The 19,780-nt window shown below is 48.2% G+C and overlaps 8 protein-coding genes across 8 annotated transcripts; 4 read left to right on the forward strand and 4 right to left on the reverse strand.

Annotated features, from left to right (window-relative positions):
* Nucleotides 1–97: 97 nt before the first annotated feature.
* On the reverse strand, nt 98–3,363 carry FSST1_008430 (uncharacterized protein; the record flags this gene model as incomplete). The annotated part of the gene is made up of 3 exons (XM_083225312.1): nt 98–2,891; nt 2,941–3,133; nt 3,183–3,363. The coding sequence occupies 3 exons, from the start codon at nt 3,361–3,363 to the stop codon at nt 98–100; spliced, it is 3,168 nt and encodes a 1,055-aa protein (XP_083084391.1).
* Nucleotides 3,364–3,724: 361 nt separating this feature from the next.
* On the forward strand, nt 3,725–4,618 carry FSST1_008431 (aldo/keto reductase; the record flags this gene model as incomplete). Its single annotated transcript, XM_083225313.1, has 2 exons — nt 3,725–4,231; nt 4,283–4,618. The coding sequence occupies 2 exons, from the start codon at nt 3,725–3,727 to the stop codon at nt 4,616–4,618; spliced, it is 843 nt and encodes a 280-aa protein (XP_083084392.1).
* Nucleotides 4,619–5,351: 733 nt separating this feature from the next.
* Nucleotides 5,352–6,389, forward strand: FSST1_008432 (NADP-dependent oxidoreductase domain-containing protein; the record flags this gene model as incomplete). The annotated part of the gene is made up of 1 exon (XM_083225314.1): nt 5,352–6,389. The coding sequence occupies one exon, from the start codon at nt 5,352–5,354 to the stop codon at nt 6,387–6,389; it is 1,038 nt and encodes a 345-aa protein (XP_083084393.1).
* A 1,409-nt stretch (nt 6,390–7,798) lies between these two features.
* FSST1_008433 (uncharacterized protein) lies at nt 7,799–8,596 on the forward strand (the record flags this gene model as incomplete). Its single annotated transcript, XM_083225316.1, has 10 exons — nt 7,799–7,870; nt 7,932–7,946; nt 8,003–8,020; nt 8,078–8,098; nt 8,148–8,168; nt 8,234–8,254; nt 8,304–8,345; nt 8,399–8,419; nt 8,480–8,500; nt 8,555–8,596. The coding sequence occupies 10 exons, from the start codon at nt 7,799–7,801 to the stop codon at nt 8,594–8,596; spliced, it is 294 nt and encodes a 97-aa protein (XP_083084394.1).
* A 578-nt stretch (nt 8,597–9,174) lies between these two features.
* On the reverse strand, nt 9,175–13,167 carry FSST1_008434 (uncharacterized protein; the record flags this gene model as incomplete). The annotated part of the gene is made up of 1 exon (XM_083225317.1): nt 9,175–13,167. The coding sequence occupies one exon, from the start codon at nt 13,165–13,167 to the stop codon at nt 9,175–9,177; it is 3,993 nt and encodes a 1,330-aa protein (XP_083084395.1).
* Nucleotides 13,168–13,868: 701 nt separating this feature from the next.
* Nucleotides 13,869–14,300, reverse strand: FSST1_008435 (uncharacterized protein; the record flags this gene model as incomplete). The annotated part of the gene is made up of 1 exon (XM_083225318.1): nt 13,869–14,300. The coding sequence occupies one exon, from the start codon at nt 14,298–14,300 to the stop codon at nt 13,869–13,871; it is 432 nt and encodes a 143-aa protein (XP_083084396.1).
* Nucleotides 14,301–15,850: 1,550 nt separating this feature from the next.
* Nucleotides 15,851–16,561, forward strand: FSST1_008436 (uncharacterized protein; the record flags this gene model as incomplete). The annotated part of the gene is made up of 1 exon (XM_083225319.1): nt 15,851–16,561. The coding sequence occupies one exon, from the start codon at nt 15,851–15,853 to the stop codon at nt 16,559–16,561; it is 711 nt and encodes a 236-aa protein (XP_083084397.1).
* Nucleotides 16,562–16,789: 228 nt separating this feature from the next.
* FSST1_008437 (uncharacterized protein) lies at nt 16,790–18,207 on the reverse strand (the record flags this gene model as incomplete). Its single annotated transcript, XM_083225320.1, has 3 exons — nt 16,790–17,410; nt 17,465–17,748; nt 17,802–18,207. The coding sequence occupies 3 exons, from the start codon at nt 18,205–18,207 to the stop codon at nt 16,790–16,792; spliced, it is 1,311 nt and encodes a 436-aa protein (XP_083084398.1).
* Nucleotides 18,208–19,780: the final 1,573 nt, after the last annotated feature.

Raw genomic sequence — 19,780 nt, forward strand, 5'->3', positions numbered from 1 at the left:
CTGGAGTAAAAGACTGTACCCAAGAAACTCACAGGTCATAGATGATTTGCATTTGAGTATACGGCATCATAGAACTTATACAGGAATATAGAAACAGCTAACTCTTGATGGTATCATTTACCCACTTCCAAGTCTGTATCAATCGCTCTCGATCCAATGGTTGAACGTCCTTGATCGTGGCAGACACTTCTCGTGTCTTCGAAACATCGAAAGGTGATTCGTCCTCATGTGTCTTTGAGCTCACCACGTCATCCATCATGAGTCCGTACGACTCTTTCCATAGCCCAAGAAGGGCTTGCGCTGGATGATTGACACTCCTCTCGCCGAGGGCTTTCTCCAAACGCTTGACCCACTCTCGAGGCGAGACCTTCTCAAACTCTGGTGTTCCGATGCTGGACGAAAGCCAGTCCAACATCTCGGTCCATTTCGGCGCGGTATGGGGATTGAGGACATGATAAACTGGTGTTTTGGAAGAGGAGCTACCGTCTGGCTTCGGCTTGGAACGCGCGATTTCGATGACGGCTTGCGCGGCTTGCTCAACGGGAAGCCAGTTGAGTGATTCGTTGGGAATGTTGGGTAGACAGCCTGTGATCTTCGCAGTAGAAAGTAGCAAGGGATATGCTTCGGTGGCGTTCCAAACTCCAGATTCATTACTGCAAAGCTGTCCCACGCGAATGATCGTAACAAGGGGATCGTCACCTGTGGTATTGTTTAGAGCGTCGCAAACCTGTTCCGCTATCCATTTCGAACGCGAGTAGCCTAGCGGAGAAGCCTCACTGGGATCCTGTGACAGCTGTTCGGGGATTGGTTTGGCCTTGGAATCACTGACTGCTGCGATTGAGCTGATGAAAATGAATCGAGCGCCGAACTGAGCAGCGAAGGTCGCGATGTTTCTTGTGCCGATGATTTGGTCTTCAAACGATGGTAGGTTGAGACTGAAGTTGACCGCCCAAGCCGAGTGGATTATTGTCCCGACGCTACCCACTATCTCGTTTCGATTGTTTTCAGAAATTCCCAGATTGCTTTCTGTGAGGTTACACGGTAGGCAGACGACTTTGTCTTTGCCTTGTTCAGATTGCTCAAGCCCATGCATCCCGCGTTGACTCAGCACTTCAGAAACCCGTTTATGCGCAGTAGACGGATCGTCTGCTCTTAGAAGACAGTATATCTTATCAATGTGGGAGTCTTTTCGTAGGATATCGAGCATATGCGCCCCGAGAAACCCAGTAGCCCCGGTAAGCAGGACACTCTTTCCGCGCTGACGGTTTGACACTGTCTTGATGTCCCCGAAGTTGCTGTATCTTTCGGCGAGGTCCAGCATCGCCTTGGTGTCTGCATCTCTGGCATTTCGGCTACGGTGATGGCTACCTTTCCTCACACTATCAAGATACTCGACAAGACCGTTGACAGTGCCTTGGTCGTAGATGACGTTCAAAGGAAGCGGCTCGTTGCGGGGCGAAAGGCAAGACTGTTCGATCAGCTTGCGAATCTGGATACATGCGATTGAATCAACGCCTTGCTTAAACAGGTCCTGATCGGGATCGATATCTCGTCCAAGTACCTGATGAAAGCAATATTGTACGGTTTGTGACAGTTCGTCATCCGATATACTCTTCGATGCAGACGAACGCCTGTGGTCGTATGCTTGCTCAATCTCCTTGGCGTATCGCTCTTCAGCCTGTCGTCGGAGAATGGTGCCCTTGCTGCTCTTCTCTAGCGCCTTCTCACCCTCTTTCACAGGGACCACGACCAACATCGTCTTTGTTATTCGAGCGTGGCTTTGACTTTCGCTGTTCATGCGATCGATATGTGGCCATACTGAGTCAATCACCTCTGCACTGCCAACGTTCCCAGCAGGAAACAAAAGGGCACCAGCGTAATCCCTACCACCTCCAAATATCAGAACGTCTTGAAGTTGTTTTGATGAAGCCAATATGCTGTCTTCAACAGGCGAGGGGTCGAACTTCTTGCCGTTTCCAAGAGTGATTTGCGCATCAGCTCTGCTATGATACCGCCACGCATTCTTGATCGATTGATGAGGCTCGAAAAGGTCAGACGTAGCGTAAGATCCATCCTCGCGGTTCGTCTTGATCAAAAAAGGCCAATTCAGCTTGACCACAAGTTCCGAAAGACCATTGTCGCGTGGCTCAAAGGAGATGAGTTTGGGGTCGTCGATGGGTCTGAGGAACTGCCATTCTTTATCGTTGGCGAAATCACGATGCGAAGACATCAGAAATCCACATTCCGCACTTCCCATTCGTGAAAGAAGATTCACATCTGCGCCCACAAGCTTGTCGCCGATCGCAGGGGGTAACGCAGCACCACCAACTCCGACCATATCCATCGATTGAAGGATTTCAAGTCCCCCATACTCTTCGGAGAGCATCTGGAGGACATAAGGAACTGAGGAAAAGTACTGCACTGGACTTGGACTCTTCTCTCTTCCGTACTGAAGTGCTTTGAGGATATTACTTCCAGTGACAGGCGCGTGACCCTCGGGGAAGAACCAGATTGCAGCGCCGCTTGTCCAGGACCTGAGACAATCTGGGAACCCTCCATGGTAAAGCGGAGTGGTGGAAAAGGTAGCCGGTTTGACTTGTTCCGGGAAGCTGTAAAGTGCACCCATGACACCGAACTGAGTTTGCGGGATAGGCTTTGGGAGACCAGAAGATGTTCCTGAAGTATGGCAGACGTATGCTGTGTCGGATGTCTTGTTGGACTGTTGGAAGCTCGTTGTGGATGGGTCGGCTGGATGATATCGAGGAATCAGGGTTACATCAATTCTGTTGTCCAAACCGCGAGCCCTGTGCTCGTACGTCTTATCAACAAGAACATGGTCGATATGAAGGGTCTGGCACAAATGTGTGATTGCCGGTGGTGCCAATTGGGGTCTGTGACGGTGAGCTATAGACATGAGAGCTAGTGGGAAGAGTGACTTACGCAAGAAGTAAGACTGTATATCCCAGGCGCATCAAGCCAAGCCATGTCAAGACAAAGTCGGTAGTACTCGCGGCCAAGAGGCCAACCGTCATGTGTGAAGAGTCTTTGGGCTGGGGAAGATCTCGCGATAATATTTGGGCCGCATGTTTTGATGACTCTGAGAGGCCCTTGAATGTCAGAAAGTAGGGCGACACTGTTCATGTTAGCATCGGGTCCGAATGAATGAATGTTTTGGATGAAACCTTGACTAGATTTTAAATGCTTGAAGGTCGCGAAGCCAAGGGCTGGTGAGTCTGGAATATTTTGGGCCTGTTGATCAATTAATTCCAGCACCGTCTTCCATTTGGGTGAACCATGCTGCTTTTTCAGTTGCGCAGCCTGACCTAGAGTGCATGTGAAGTAATTCGACTTGATTGAAGCCATATTCGATGTGTAAACAATTAAATTGCGATATGAATCTATCGTGAAATGTACTGCATCACTGTTTTTACCCCTCTTTTCAACATTTCCAGTGGGATTAATGCTGTCCCAGTTACTGCCTGCCACTGTTACTACCACTGTAAACTCATGTCATCATCGATATCGGTCTGTGAGACAAAAAAGAGGAGAATTACAACGTCACGTCATCGACTCAATCCAACTTGACTGTGACTGGATCTCTACGCGCTTTGCAGCAAAAAAGAAAATAAATATTTCTAGTAGGTGAAATAAACGGTTTGTTGTTCTATCTACCCCTCTTCTGTACCAACACCATACCTAACTTTATCGCACCTCGTCGGTAATCATGGAGCGCTCACATACTGATACTCTACCTCTGGCAAACTCGGTCGAGATCCCTCAATTAGGCTTCGGTGTCTATCTCTCTCCACCAGAAGTCTGCGTGAAATCATGCCTCACAGCCCTGGAAGCTGGTTATCGCCACATTGATACAGCCCAGTACTACGGCAATGAGGCTGAAGTCGGAAAGGCAGTTCAACAATCCAACCTCGAAAGGAAAGATGTCTTTCTCACCACAAAGATACTCCAGGCTGCCGGGTCTGTTGATCTGAGTTATGCGAAATGCGTGGAGAGCATCAACAAGCTCGACCCCGAGAGCGGCTACGTTGATCTGTTCCTCATCCACAGCCCGAACCCTGGCGCTGCCAAGAGGAAGGAGATGTGGCAGGCCCTTGAGAGGTTGTACGAGGAGGGCAAGGCCAAGAGTATTGGTGTCAGCAACTTTGGCATCAAGCACATCGATGAGCTAAAGCAATTCGCCAAAGTGTGGCCACCCCATGTCAATCAGATTGAGGTACGTGACACATTCCTGAGCGCAAGAAATGAGACACTAACAATAAAACAGCTTCATCCCTGGCTACAGCAGAGAGACGCAGTCTCATACTGCGAAAAGAACAACATCGCAGTAGAAGCCTACGCACCTCTGGTCCGCAACCAAAAAGCCAACGACAAGACTCTCGGCAGTATCGCTTCTAAGCACAGCGTCACGCCAAGCAAGGTCCTTATCCGCTACTGCTTGCAAAAGAACTGGATCCCTCTGCCCAAGAGTGACACGCCAGAGCGCATCAGGGATAATGCAGATGTCTTTGCATTCGAGCTGGATGACAAGGATATGAAGTCGCTGGATGATCTAGACCAGGGTGATGCGGGTGCCATTGTCCAGGCTGTGGATAACTACTAGACATTGGCGGTTACACGAGAGCTTGACCGTTAATTTAGCCTACCTTGGCTCCCGAAGATCTGGATCTAGATACCGCATTGGAGACACAATTAGCGAGTCAGTTCGTGCTATTTTAAACACTTCAAGGTTATTGGTTTTGCACCCCAAAGCTTAAAGGTTACATTCCCCTTTAGATCAGATCGCAGATCTTAGATCCTTGATGTGCCATAAAAGATACTTTAGTTTGACAATTGTGAAGCAAATGGGTCCTGGAGGCGTCATTGATCGCTAAATGTTTCACAAAAATACTCATTTTCCGGATAAACTTTACTGGAAAAGGACACGTATGCGGAGGTAATGTTCCTCACCGATGGTTTGAATCCATGTGATACAGCAAAGGCTACATGCATGGACTACATGGGGTTGCCTCACCAGATCCTCTTGATAGACTCAGCCACGACATTTACTTTCTTTTTCTTCTCGCTTAGCATATTTTCTGTTTATGATTTGCGAAATAAAAAGTTAGAAGGATTAAACGTAAGGGATAAATAAAATACCTAATGCTAGACTAAAGTATGATTACATTTTATTGACAATGACGTCCACGAAAACACTTTTAGCTCATCCTCTTCTTATCTCATCATCTCGTCACCTTTCCCCTCCTTTCCCTCCCTTCTCTTCTCACCTCACGATAAAACATCAAAAGGGACAGTCTTATCTTATCCATCCATTGGATCTGCACGTCTCTACGAAAATGGAACCTCCAAACACCACCAAAAGGCACAATGCCTATGCAACCCTCATCACCCGTGACTCGTATCTGCCAGGCGTCATCATTCTCGCCTACACCTTGCAGCGCAATAATTCAGCTTACCCACTGGTCGTCCTCTACACAACCAATCTCCCCAAGGATGCTCGCAGGGTACTGGAGCTGGAGGCCCCCAAATGCAACATGGTCCTGCGCGAGTGCGACCACCTTCTTCCCCCCAAGAACATCAAGATGACGCTCATCGCTGAGCGCTTCGCCGACACATGGACCAAGCTGCGTGTCTTTGAACTTTTCGAGTATGATGCTGTTTGTTATCTGGATGCTGACATGGCTATCCTGGACAACATGGATGTCGTATTCCAATGCGAGGAACAGTTGCCTGACGATTGGATCGCTGCGAATCATGTTTGCGTGTGTAACCTTGATTCCGACTCTTGGGCACCCGAGGACTGGAAGGCTGAGAATTGTGCCTACACACCACTCTCACATCCCACAGCGCTGAAAGAGCCCTTGCAGCCCACAAAGGCGTCCCCCTCGCCGCACAAGTTGCTCAACGGCGGCATGTTCATTTTCCATCCATCGGAGGGTCTTTGGGATCGCATGCTGGATGTCTTCAACACGACCCCTCTGCTCTCGGACTTCATGTTTCCCGACCAGGACTTTCTCGCCTTCTTTTTCGAGAGCAAGTGGTACGCGCTAGGATGGCAGTACAACGCCATCAAGACGATGCGATACTGGCATCCGAATATCTGGAGAGATGAAGAGGTTATTTGTCTGCACTACATAGTTGACAAGCCCTGGGCGAAGCGCGTTGGATTGGATGGTGTGGCCGGGTACAAGGGTCTGGATGGAGTGACACATTGCTGGTGGTGGCAGCTTTACCAGTACTGGGAGGACGAGAGGACTTCGGATGGAAAGGGTGGTAACGAGGCGATATCTCTATTAGGGAAGCTCATTGCGCCGGCGTATACTATGGATAGTGGTGTCGGATATCTGCGGGTTGCTTTGCCTGTCCGAGCTTGAGCATGAGGTTCACGCTATTATACATGCGTATGATTAGTGAGATTCCAATAAAAGACATGAGGAGCTACATTACCGACAAGGACGATATATACCATCTTTGAGCCGTTAGAAAAGACTTTGGAAATGCCTGTAAACAGAAAGGTTAACCTTAGGGTACAAAAATAAATAGCCTGAAAGTAATACTTCAACATCATAAACTTATGTGATAATCTCGACTTTTATGCCTCAAACACTCACTATGAGCAGGATCAAACAAGCTACATACTCCCTTCTCCTCGCCCTCCCTGGCCTCCTCCTCCTCCATGGCAGTCTAAACAAGTTGTATTAGTATATATATCCAGTGCCGACGCTATCGAAGTAACGTCACGTACGACAGACAGCCTGATTGACGAGGCCATATTCTGAATTAGATATCGGTAGTTACACATGCTTCGATGGGGACCTCGTCGGTCTCCCCCTTGGCGGTGGCCTTCTATTATGTGTTAGTAATCTTGATTAATTTTGTAGAGCGACAATTGCACTAACTGCAGCTTTTGCCTTGAAGATGTAGATCCAGATCAGACGAACAAATCAGGGATCAGTGATTATAGTAAATCTTTGGTGATCTTCTGGACGTCCGACTAGTATCTTCATTAGCTTTATACTTAGTGATCCACGTGGAGGACGTATAGCTATACTGACCTCGAAGAGAACAAGGAGAAGATGGAGAAGAATGGACGAAACGATTTTGCATGTAATGCCAGGTAGAGTTGGTGAGGGACAGTTACCGTGATTCGTTCGCTAGGAGTACGTTTGTGCGTAGGTATGAGACGCGTTTTTTCAATCATTGTTGCCTAGAGGTCGCGTTTGGTGCAAGTAAAATTATCCCCTCTTTCTTTTCCCTTTCCTTTCTTCTCTTCCTCACAACATCACCACCATCACTCTGCGCGGTAAGCAACCACCCTTTACCCTTCAATATTCACTCGAATAATCTTCTTCCCTTGCATTTACTGACTGTTCATTATAGTATCGTATGTACCAAACGGCTCCTTTTACCTCTGGTTCAGACTACTAACGCGCATGCTCCCAAAAGGATCAATAAACCTCTTACTTTCCCGTACGTACATACACGCGCGTGCGCACGCACAAATACTTTCCCTTTCATATGGGAGACAGCTAACGTTATATTCCTGCTTAGAAACAACTCACATTCAAATAGTAAGTACACCACGGTTACCCCATCGTCGACTGGAACAATCAACTAATTCTTGCGATAGCCACTCTTCACGTAAGATCGATCCCCACTTGCTGTCGTTATTAAGCTGGTTGTCTCACAGCATTAATAGCATGCCTACCGAAGAATCCGTAAGGACTTACCGAACTCTGTCTCACACGAAGAGACTATCACCTTGAATCCAATCCACTGACACATGCAGAAGACCAACTCAGGCACCGCCCCTGCCGGCCCTTCGGGGCAATCCGCTCCCATCGTGCCCCCGGAGGTAAGTTGCTCCTACTGGCAAAATTCATGAATGTGTGACGAACCTTGCTAATACCTTGCAGCCCAAGCGCGTCGACGTGAGTCCAAATCACATCTATTCGTTTAACTGACAGCTGAAGCAATTATTGTTTAGTTCACCGACGACCTGTCCGTAAGTTGTATGAAGCTCGCTTTCAAGGTTCAATAACTAATCAATGCGGAATGATAGTTCAACAACGCCATGGCGGCTGTATGTTTACTATCCATGTTCTGTTATATAGAATACTAACCAGATATAGTACTACCTCGCCCGTGCTGAGGTAAGAAAAATCATTAACAGTTAGTTTACTGCGGTTATCAATACTGACCTGGACGGCATTTCAAGTACAAGCTCTACATGGCCCGCGTAAGTCACCACACCCCGCCCTACAGGATGGGACTAATAATATGATCAGTACTGTCTGGCTATGAAGGAACACTACCGCCAGCAGCTTCAGGTTAGTACCACTGCACACCCTCTGGACGAATGGCTAGGCTAACCAAATCCTAGGCTGACGAAGAAATGGCTGCTGTAAGTTCGTTCAGGTCATCGAATGTTTCGATCTTCTTCTAACCTATATTCTACGTTTAGTTCTGGAAGGAGAAGGCCTCTGTGAGTATCCTTATATCTCGACAGCATTGTGGAGCTAATGGTTACTAGGAATAGGTCATGGAGAAGGATACTGGGGTGATGATTGAACGAGGCTAGTGTCGTTAGTAGGCAGCTAGTTCGGTAAGAGCCATGTCAACACTTTTATGATGCATATCAACTGACACAAGTAGTGAGAATGAGAGACACCGACACGGCTGCGGCCCCTTTTCGTCGACACATTCAGAGTTTTCACACAGTGACACGCGATGTACTAAAACTTCAGCGCACTATCGTCACCAGAGCACGTCCAACGCAGCTAACATCCAGGATCTAATCAACGAACGACGGGCGAAAGAACAATGGATACGGGAGTTCAAATGATGATATTTCTTTTCTGATGAACACGCGAGAAATGAGCGGCGGAACAAGGGATGTATATGAACGTTCAAATGATAAATCTTCTGATGAACAAGCGTCGAGTGGCGTATGGTGAGAGATGAGTCTAGAATAAGTATAACAGGGTGCTTGATCTGTTTCCTGTGCAACATCGGTCGCTTAAGACATCAACATCAGGATAAGAAAGCCAGTGTGTTAATACCATATTCTTAGGTTCTTGATTCTTGGTTCCTAAAGCCTAGGCGCCATGTTTCTGTTACCCACGATACTATGCCATTTGTTCCAAGATGAACGGTATACTACTCTACCTCCATCCAAGCAGTCTGCAATTGCGCCATCTGCATCCAATCACTCATCTTGTTCGAATCAGCCATCCCGGCATGCATGTTGTTCATCATGTTTGCAGCTGTCACTCCATGCTCGGTTTCGTAATACCCAATAGAACTGTTGCCATGCAAATTGCCATCAGTCGTTCCCGCTATCGACGACATTCCGTTCATCCCCTGATACATGAGGCTCAACTGACCCTGTTGCATAGCCTGCATACGCTTCATCATCATCATTGACTGGATCATCTCGATATGCGGTACCGTAGCATTGTACACTTGCACGCGCTTTGTACCGAAAGCACGGAACTCGTCCAGAGCCTTTTGTGACTCTGGTGATCCGGGAGGTCCTGCTGCACAAGCTGCAAGCCACATGTTGCGCATCCTAGGAGACCAAAGTTGACAGATCAGAGACCGCTCGTCATAAACACCTTTGACTGGAACGGTGTCGCCAAGAGGAGTGTCGGCAACGAAGTTCAACCAGCAGTCTTCACAGGCCAGTGCTTCTGGATGTCCCCACCACTTACTCTTGTCTCTGTTCTTGATGCCAGGACAAGTTCGTACTCCCGCCCATTTTCGGACATAATCACTGTAGTAGCTGAAAATGCCCTTGTCCAACGCTTCGGCAAACTTGGTGATGAAAGCACCCCAGCGTGGACTGCCAGGGCAGAAGTTGCACGTGATGGTCGCTGTAGGGTCGCGCTTAGCAGGCTCAAAAAAGCGCCCGAGGTTGGACGTTTCGAGTGCTCCTTTGTAGCATGCCTCGCAAACATCAAAGTCAGGACAGCCACCAGCGACGGTCCACCAGTTCCCTCCAATGATGCCATTCGCAGTACAAGGGACAAGGCTACATATAGCACTAGCCGCGTTCCAGAAGACTTCAAAGTCGCGACGGTAAAGAGCCGCCTCAAGGGCAATGCTCATATTGACAGCCGTGTCGGTGAGGCTGCATTTCCATTTTTGACCCAATGACTCCAGGAATGCATCGAATTCTTCGGCTCGTTGATGACGTTCAAACTCATTACCAAAGCGCGTAAGGGCAAGCTTGTCTAGATAGCATGCTTCACAAATTGTCATATTGTTGATCCTGCGACGTGGAAGAATCCAGTGACCACTGTTGGACTCTTCGTCTTTTCCTTCGCACGCTGAAAGATGAATTCGCGCTTTGACAGCTTCACAGAATCCACTCCAGTTGTTGGTCTTGGACATCTTCACAGCCACTGTCGCAATGTAGGGAATACACAAGTCGCACATCCAGTTTTCGTCAGGGCCTTGTTGACGATACGGGGAGAAACGACCTTCAAAACCTGTGCCAACAATTCGATCCTCATAACAGGCTTCGCACGAAATAAATCCATCAACCTCGTTGTTTACCATACCCCGCCATTTGACACCATCGGCAGCGGTACTCCATACTCTGCCTTTGCAGTTTGGCAATGTCAAAGTCTTCTCCGCAAAAGTCTGAAGAGGGCCGATGTCATTGGCCTGAAGAGCTTGAGGCCAAAGGACCTCTCTCGCGCGGGGTGACCAGAAGCTACACTTGGACTCAGTACCTTTTGGGGAATGATATCGCTCGAAATTAATAGCGAGGTGAGTGCCTGTTACATGATCCTCGTAGCATCTTGTACAAACAAGATACTGTGGCACAGATGCAAGACGATACCAATCCAGGCCGTACGCCACAACGCGATCCTCCGGGCAGTAGGGAAGGGTGTCGCTGACCATGCCTGTTGCTAGACAGGGTGGTGGTCCCCGTGGTCCGTCATTATGGACAGGAGGTATCGCAGAGCCTGACTGGCGTTGTTCACTGTTCTGCACATTGAGATTGTTCATTTGCGCCGACAGAGAAGCTAATTGATCTTGGTGATAGACATTATCGACAAGCTGACTGGGGAGCGGTGCCGGTTGGTACGGGCTTATTGGTTGTTGAGCAGGTTGATAGGGCTGAAAGCTCTGACCTGTTGTCGCTGGAGCTAGAGCCGGAGCTTGGAGAGCTGTCTGCTGATGATACTGATTGTTTGAAGCGATTGCCGGGGCATCACACAAGGGTTGCCCATAGTTTGGCTGTGGTGTCTGTTGAGCCGCTGTCGAACTGTGTGGTTGGTACTGAATACCAGCTTCCGGTGCAGATGGGAGGATGCCACTGGGCTGGTTCAAGGTCTGCAAAGGCGAAGAAGGTAAGGGAACATGGTTCTGGCTTGGTGTCGCAGCTTGTTGCACAGGTTCAGGTACATGTGGAGTCGACTGAGAATGTGCCTGTACGCTTGACTGATACTGCCCTTGTATAGAAGGGGTACTCTGGTGGGTTTGGGCTGTCTGAGTGCTATTGAAGTGATGCTGTGACAGGAGGCCAGAAGGGTTGCCTTCTGCATAGTTGGCGGAGCTGCTATTGCCACCCGGATATGGAGCAACATGAGACGGTGGTTTTATCTCTGATCCAGTCAACTGACCCTGCTGGTGAGGATGCGGTTGATGGTATGCTGGCGATACGGTGTTCTGGTATTGCTGCTGTTGCTGCTGCTGCTGCGGCGAGGGCATTTGAGAAGAGCTGTGCATTTGACTGGATGTTACTGATGGTTGTGGCATATGCTGAATGGCCTGAGGCATGGATGGTGACACATGGGAGGTGGGGCTATCTTGGTGATATGATGGCTGCGCGTGCATCCCTACGGGCGGCCCATAGCTAGGAGTAGTAACTTGTACTGCGGCTTGGGCAGCGGATGCGGAACTTGGAGTCGCTCCAGCCGGTCTGTACAAAGTGTGGCCAGTCTGCTGTGGCCATGATGGCGGTGGATTTCCGCTTGAAGAAGTACTATGGTAGTTTGGCTGCAGTGGAACGACTTGTGGGTGGCTCTGTTGTTGTCCAGGCAAAACATCATATGGCCCGGAGTGAGTAACTGATTGGGGAGCTTGGGTTGGAGCTGTCGGTGCATATGGGTTCGATTGTTGGTGATGCAGCGATGGCTGTGGGTACGGAGAGGCAGCTGCGGTTGGTGAATGAACTGACGGCGGGGAGGTAGCAGCTTGAGAACCAGCGACTCCGTTCGCGGGAGCTTGTAGTTGATGGTGCAACTGTTGAGGAGCATGATATCCTTGTTGAGGCGACTGGCCAGGGACTCCTTGTGACTGTATCGGAAAAGAACCTTGATGCGACACGGGAGGATAGCCTGGAGCACTGGGCAAGATGCTTTGTTGTGGCGTTGGCGATGCATGCTGGTGAGTCAACTGCTGATTCTGGCCATATCCCTGAGGGAAAGAGTTTGTCGGGCTCAAGGGTGTCTGGGTAGGGTGTTGTGCAGGATTATATGTCGGCTTTGGTGCTTCGCCTGTGTATGAAATCGTGGACGACGTTGTCGAGGCATTTGATGTGGCAGGGTATTTTGACTTGATGTTGCTGGCGATGTTACCCAAGAAACCCTTTCCAGATTTGAAGAGTGACTGAGCAGTTGCCTGTAGCTGGCCTTGAGATGAAGCTGAAGGTTGGGCAGAGAATTGAGATGTTTGCTGCTGGTATTGCTGTTGATGCTGAGACGGCGTGGGCGGTGCTGCGACACCGTCAGGCACTGTTTGGACGCTGGGCTGTTGACCAAGCGCATATTGTTGAGGGAGACCTGGGTGCTGAGCTTGAGGGGATTGATGAAACTGAGGACCTTGTGCCGATGACTGGTAATGATGTTGTTGGCCTGGAACCTGATGCTGAATAGAGTATTGACCTTGAGACGATTGCGAAGCATGGGCTTGTGGGGTTTGTGGTATCTGGTTCATCAGCTGACCAGGAGGTGGTTGATGGTTGGTTCGCTGATGAGCTGCATACTGCTGGAATTGAGATGATTGATGAGCATGGGGGGATTGCCCTGGAGCTTGCGGATGCTGAACATGGTGTGCCTGTGGGACTTGACCAGGCTGATGACCACCTGGTAGAGGTGACTGGTAGTAGTTGTCGTAAAGCGGACCACTAGCTGCCATCTTGTTGTCCGATGCTTGGCGATCACTTAATTTAATATTTGATAGTAATATCAATTTTATTTGCTTGACTACAAATAAAATGTCCTCGGCGGCAGCATGTGAGATTAAATATCCCTCTTGCAAATGTCTGGGTCTGGACCGGTCCACGCATTCAGCTGAACTGTTAGTGTCACTTCCACAAGGCACAAATACCAATACTGCGACCCTGAAAACGCCTTATCAATACCAAACTCTCTCTCCGTGGCGCTTTACTCGTCAATTTGTGAAAGCCACTTCGCTTTGCTTACTGTTTTGAACGACTTCTTTTCCTCAGCCGCAACGGGCATAGACACTCGCGGGGAATACCAACACGACACGGTGAAACCGGATAAATGTTTAGTTGTGCTCAAAAAATAAGACTTATATTGCTGGTTCCTATTAAATGTCTAGTGAAATACAGCATCATACAGGCTGGCAAGATCAGCTCATGAACGTACAAGCTTTGAAGTATTCGCGTCTCTGCACTGGCTCTGGCATAACCAGGTTCCCAGGCGGCACCACGTGGAGGTTGCAGAGTCCGTCTTCGCCACCCGCCGACACCTCTTCTTTGATAGACAGAGGGCAGCCAAAAAAGGGATTTCAATGCTATAGGGATAAGCCCATTCCGACCGGGTCCATTGCGCTTCCAATGAAAACCCTTCTGACCTAGCTCACGAAGATGCTCAGGTACGCGTCAGACCGATAGAATCGTAGCATTCGTCAACAAAAAGAAACCAATCGCCGATCTCGACAAGAAATGAGATTTCTTGCATTTGAGAGCGAAGCTCTTCGAGACCAAGCTTGAGTTCCACAACTTCAGCTTTGTGTGCCTGATCTGTAGCGGATTCCTTCGTCCTGCTATCAATTAGCATTAGAAGTACCTTCCATGAATCCCGAAGATCGTCATGATCGATCGTGGGATCTTCTACCGCGCGAACGGCCCGGGCCTTGAGCTTAGTCGCTTGCTCTTTGATGTCATCTCCAAGCAAGTCGATTCTAGACTCGTTGTCAATCTCCGAGAGAATTTCTTTCGGGATCTCGGTGCCCAGGCCAGCGTCGTCAAATTTACGCTTGCGGGGGGAGAAAGGGGGAGAAGAGGATGGAGTCGTGCTCATCTTGTGTAGCTCGACTATTATCGTTAGCAGTAGAGTTTATGTAATTTCAAACCAACTTTTATTCTTGTGCGTGATAGAGTGTTAGCCTTTTCAAGCGCGAGATGATGCTGTTGATGCAAAGTCAAGATGTGGGGGCGGAAGGCAGCGCGAGTTTTCATTTGCATCGGCCTGCCTACCTGCCTGCCATTTTTCTCAGGAAGGTGCAGTCCTGCCCTGGAAATCATATTCTGGCTTTCAATAAATGAAGAAGGTACTCCTTCCCACCTCCTTACCAGCTTGGTACTTATTAACTTGGCAGTAACTTAGTAGAATAATGTATGGAAAATAATTTATGCCTTATCTCGACTACCTAGGTACCTAGAGTCACAAATAGGAGATCATCTAATGTAATGGAAACATGTAAGCCTGCCTGCCTTTTATTGATCTTTAGGTTATACCCAGATTCCTCAATTTCCTCTAGGTTTTCAACAAAGGTTAATCTGTCCGCGCAGATTAAATTTTCAATGATATTTAAATCAAAGGTTCTCTCAAGACAAGGTTTTCCAGCCACGGCGTGACTCTTACGGCATGAACTTTATGATAGAGGCTATGACTTATAAAGGAAGCTTCTGAGTAAATGTTTTAGCCTTCTCCGTGAACTATTCACTGGAAAGATTGCACGAATTGAAGACACGGAATACAACTCAATATTTCTCAATGATTAACTTTCACGGAGAAAAACACCTTAAGACAGCAACAACTGAACTCTATGATGAGGGCTATGCTCGAAGAATCTTCCATCAACCTTTACGCTTAGCTGTTTCTTCCTCCTGTGGCCACCGATGTACCAAGCAGTCGTTAAAGGACCAGAATGGCACGACTTTTTGGAAAGCAAATTTGCGGACAACACGCACTTATCAGTGATTATCACTGTCAAGAATCAAGTCCGCCCCACCAAAGAGCAAAACTCACCAAGGTTTTTTTAACAGTCCTTCATTGAGGTGTTATGAGTCACGTGAGAAGGCTTTCCAAGCGTGTATAACTCTGAGTCACATGGCGACCGATTTGAAGTCTAATGTATTGACTTTTCTCTCACTCTGCAGCCGCCTCACAAAAGCATAGAACCTTGTTCTCACATGACTACGGCAGTATAAATATCCTCCTCACGCATTCTTGAAAATTACATTTCTCTATCCTCTTTCTTCACGCGTACCCAGCAACCACATCATCAACCATCATCATCCTCCACAACGACCTCAAAACAACATTATCATTTCTTACACCTGTATCTCTTTGAAGATGGAAACCTTAACCGATTCCCTGATTTACCCACAGAGCTCAGAGTCCAGATCTGGAAACTCGTTATCCGAGATGATCGACCAGCAGTACACATTTTCAATCGTTATGGCCCTCGGTTCATGATATCCAAAGAGTGGTGCAGTGACACATTTGCAGAACCCTTGCCACTGCACTATTTCAAAAGCGTCAAAAAAGATGTTCCTCGCAAAAACGTCTCAACATATCTAATTGACGGCGGCATGTGGACCGCTTGCAAAGAATCCCGTTTCATTATGGAGGATCATTTTCGCCAGTCAGAGTGGATCGACAGTCTCTCCATCCCTAAAGAAGAACTCGACAGTCGAGAGCGAGCAATATCTAAGGAGACAAAACTCAGGATACCTTCGACGGGCAATTTCTTCGGATCCCCTCTCCACCATCTCACGGTCCTCCCTAACCGAGACCTCTTTGTCTTACAAGTCGACCGCGTCGACAGAGTCGCCTGGGACGATATTGGAATGGAAAAGAGCCTCGGATGGGGTTTGCTGGGCTGCGACGGCATCAATCATCTGGGCATCGAATTCAATCCAGATTGGTGGGACTCGGAGAATGGAGAATGGGATTCAAATGTTTTGTACACCCTTACAGATGCTGCCCACAATGTTGACTTGCACAAAATCTGGATCATCGATCATAGTCTGAAGAGGAGAAAGGATGCTCCTACTTTTGAGGAGATATCAGATGTCGATTGTCGTTTGAATGCCTTCTACGCTAGCGACAGAAAGTTTCTCGAGGTCAATCCCAGGTATCCCGAGCACTGGATAAACTCTAGTACGGGGCTGCCACCCAACATATACAATTGGGAAGACGACAAAAGTTCTCTACTTTTTGCCGAGCACCTTGAATTGGACATTGATGACGATCGCTATCTTGAGTTTGATGAAAATCCGAGGAGAAATTGTTATCCATGTTGGATTGGGATCCTTGGCTGGGATGACTTATGAGATGGGCAAGAGAGTGTGGTAGGACCATTAAGAACATTGCAATGTGTATCACCACCTATACTACCTTAGTAATAGATCCAACTGTCCATCATGCCCTAATGTATCCTCGATCCTTTTCAGGATGCTTGACCACCGTAGGTCTAATGCTCCACGATTGCAATTCAAGATCTTATAATACCTCCTATCTATCTTTCACATACTTACATCAGTCCCAGTTTAGTCCTCAAACTACCCCATGCCATGAACCATTTCCTTTGACCATTCATCAATATCTTGGTCACCCAAAAGTTCATCAAGGAGATCGACAAGCTTGGGGCCCAAGCGGATGAGGCGACGTAAAATAGTCAGGTCACGCTCATTCTTCTCTTCGGTTTCTTTAGCCTCGCCCAATTCGATCAGTCTATCAGACAGGACCGCGGCCTCAGCTTCTGTGTTCTTGATCACGGTCATGATTTCAACTAGAGCCCCTTGCTTGGCTTCCACGATAGCACGTTGGGCTTCTTGCTGTTGGCCAGACTCTCGTTCGCGTTGGACAAGTTCTGCTATCTCCTGAGCTGATTCGGCAGCTGATGGGTTCGAAATCGCACGACGTCGAGCTTCTCGGAGCGCTTCCACTTCGGCATTATGAAGTTCCTCGGCGTGGTGTACCCGTTGCTGGGCTACAGCAACTTCAGAGGCGGCGTTGTCCTTCGAGATACCGCCACGAAGGATCTTTTGAACGAGATGGCGGTGACGACGGCCAGTGGTTTCAATCTGGTCTTCTGAACGTCGGATAATGTTGCCCGAGGTGGTTATTTCACCCTTTAGGTAAGCTCTGTAGGCGTTCTGTGCTTCTTCGAAGGTTTTAAACTGCGGTTAAAGTTAGAAATGATGGTTTCTGATGCAAAGTCGGTTTGCACTTACAGTGACGTCTAGGAATGGGGATTCCTCCGCAAAGCCGCTCTCCCCGACAGGGGTAATCAACCCGGTGTGTGAGTGCATGTTGGAGCATTCACCGTTGGCTTGGTCGATGGATCCGTGGGCAGCAGTCTGGTTCGACTCGTCGCCTTCAACTGTAATGCAGTCTCCGACGGGCTTTGGCGGAAATTTGAAGGTTACCATAAGGCGCTTCTTCGCGAATGCTGCAGGGGCCTGAGCTTCTTCGTCACTCACAGCACTCCCGGCGGATCGTTTGCGTGAGCCACTAGCTTCAAGTTTCTTCAGTATTCGTAAGAGCATAGAAGGAACATTTCCAGCTTACCACGATTCTCCACTGGTTCTACGTCATGGCCATATGTGGCACTTCTTCGTCTAGTTTCGTATCGAAACCCACGGATGAACTCCTGTCGCTTCTCGCTCATCCACTCGGTGGCTTGACCGATGACCTTGTTGCTTAGAAAGCATCGGTACTTCGACATGGGGTGCTGAGCAGACTTGTCGAATAGATACTTGACAAGGTCGTCGAGAGTTACCGAGCTTGTGCGTGGAAGCTCGTTTTTGATGAGACTGTAGAAACGGTAGGCCAGCTGGTAGCTCCAATAACGAGGCTCGAAGTACTCGACAAGTTGCCACGGCCATTCTCCAGTGAGGTCCTGAAAACGGCGAAACACAGAAAGCACATTGCTAGGGTAGCCATCGTAAGGACGTGGCACAGATAACACAGGCATGATTGCTGTTGCATTGGTTGTCGGTGGAGTAGAGTGGCAGGACAAAGCGAATGAGGGACTGGGATGATGTCAAGAGAGAATTAATAGGAAACAAAGAGTTCAAAGACGCTTTCAGTGATCGCATGCCAGAGGCTCATAGGCCTCTAGTGCAAACGAGTGTGTAGGTTGAGGTCGCGTTCGTGGGCGAATAAAGAGCGAATGACAGAAGAGGGTGGCGGGCGGGGGAACTGGAGATGAAGATGCAAAGACAGAGCAGGCAGGCGCGTCACTAGCGTGGTATGATTTTGATGCTGTTGAAAAAGGCAGTCGCGACTCAAACTAGCAGTGACACCTCAGTGGCAGTGGCAGGTGCTACAAGAGGGACCAAATCGGGAGGATAACTTGGCGAGCAACTGACCCAAGCCAGTCCCCAGTATATCTGACTGAGAAGGGCGAGTATTTGAAGTCGCAATATCGTATTTGATGAATCTCTCAAGGCGTGTTTGTTTGTTGGCGTTCCACCGAGGCAGTCGCTGCCTTCGGAAAGCTGCATGAAATTCATTCATGGCTGCACAGATTTCACGCAGCTGTGCTTCACTCTCCTGTACTAGATCCAGATAAATTCAAACAACTATAAGCCAGCTAGCATCATGTCATATAAACCGTTCTTTGAGATTGACACCTCTTATATTTCAACATATTTAGTCCCCTTCATTTTCCCCCTTCCCAGCGGAAGCAATACGCCATGTTCTTAACATTGTTACGAGAATCTCACGGAATCGTACTTTGACTGGGCTGATCCCACATGTTTAAATTAAAAGCCGGTGAAGCATACATCAAATCTCAGAGATGTGTTCAGGAACGTGCACTGGCTACCTTGTGGCATCGATAACGCTGAGACAACATATGTCTTACTCCATAACATGAACGACAGAACAGGGCATTTACTCAGGATCTCTACGTCCATGTTTGTTTCATAGGTAGTTGTAACTGAGCAGCGCACAGATTGTGTTATTTTCTTTTATGCCGGGATGTTTCAAACTTCAATATATGCCCTTTTACTCTCTTTGAGAATCGGCACAATTAGTATCTCAACCTCTGCCAACTTCATAGTCAATGGCACTCATTGTGGAGATCTTAGTGCTGCAGTTCCAAATCTCAATACAATGGCATGCTAAACAGTTGCAAGTAACACCAATGGTGCCTCCAGGTGGACTTTCGTAAACAATTGAGCAGGACGTGGTTGTGCACACGAGCCATGCCACTGATATTGACCTAAGCTATAGGTTACAGAGTTGAACGGCGTAAAAAGTCTATATAATGCTTAAGTTAACCTATCTGTGAGATCATCTAGTTAAGAGTAAGGAAAGGCCTGAGGTCCTCCAGCCGAGGGACCTTCTGGCTTATGAAGGACTTATACCGTGAGGCCAAGACACATCGCAAATATGGGCCCCGAATTTCCAATATACTGCAGATCTCTTTCACTATCATGCGATCTATCGCCAAGGCACTTAAACCGCAATGCCCGTTGAGGAAACCCGAAAACAACGTCAAGGGAATGGAAAATGCTACGCGTTACGTATGGAAGGCGCCT

This window comes from Fusarium sambucinum, chromosome II, assembly GCF_050947815.1.
Source record: "Fusarium sambucinum isolate potato_lamoka chromosome II, whole genome shotgun sequence".
NCBI classification, from domain to species: domain Eukaryota; kingdom Fungi; phylum Ascomycota; class Sordariomycetes; order Hypocreales; family Nectriaceae; genus Fusarium; species Fusarium sambucinum.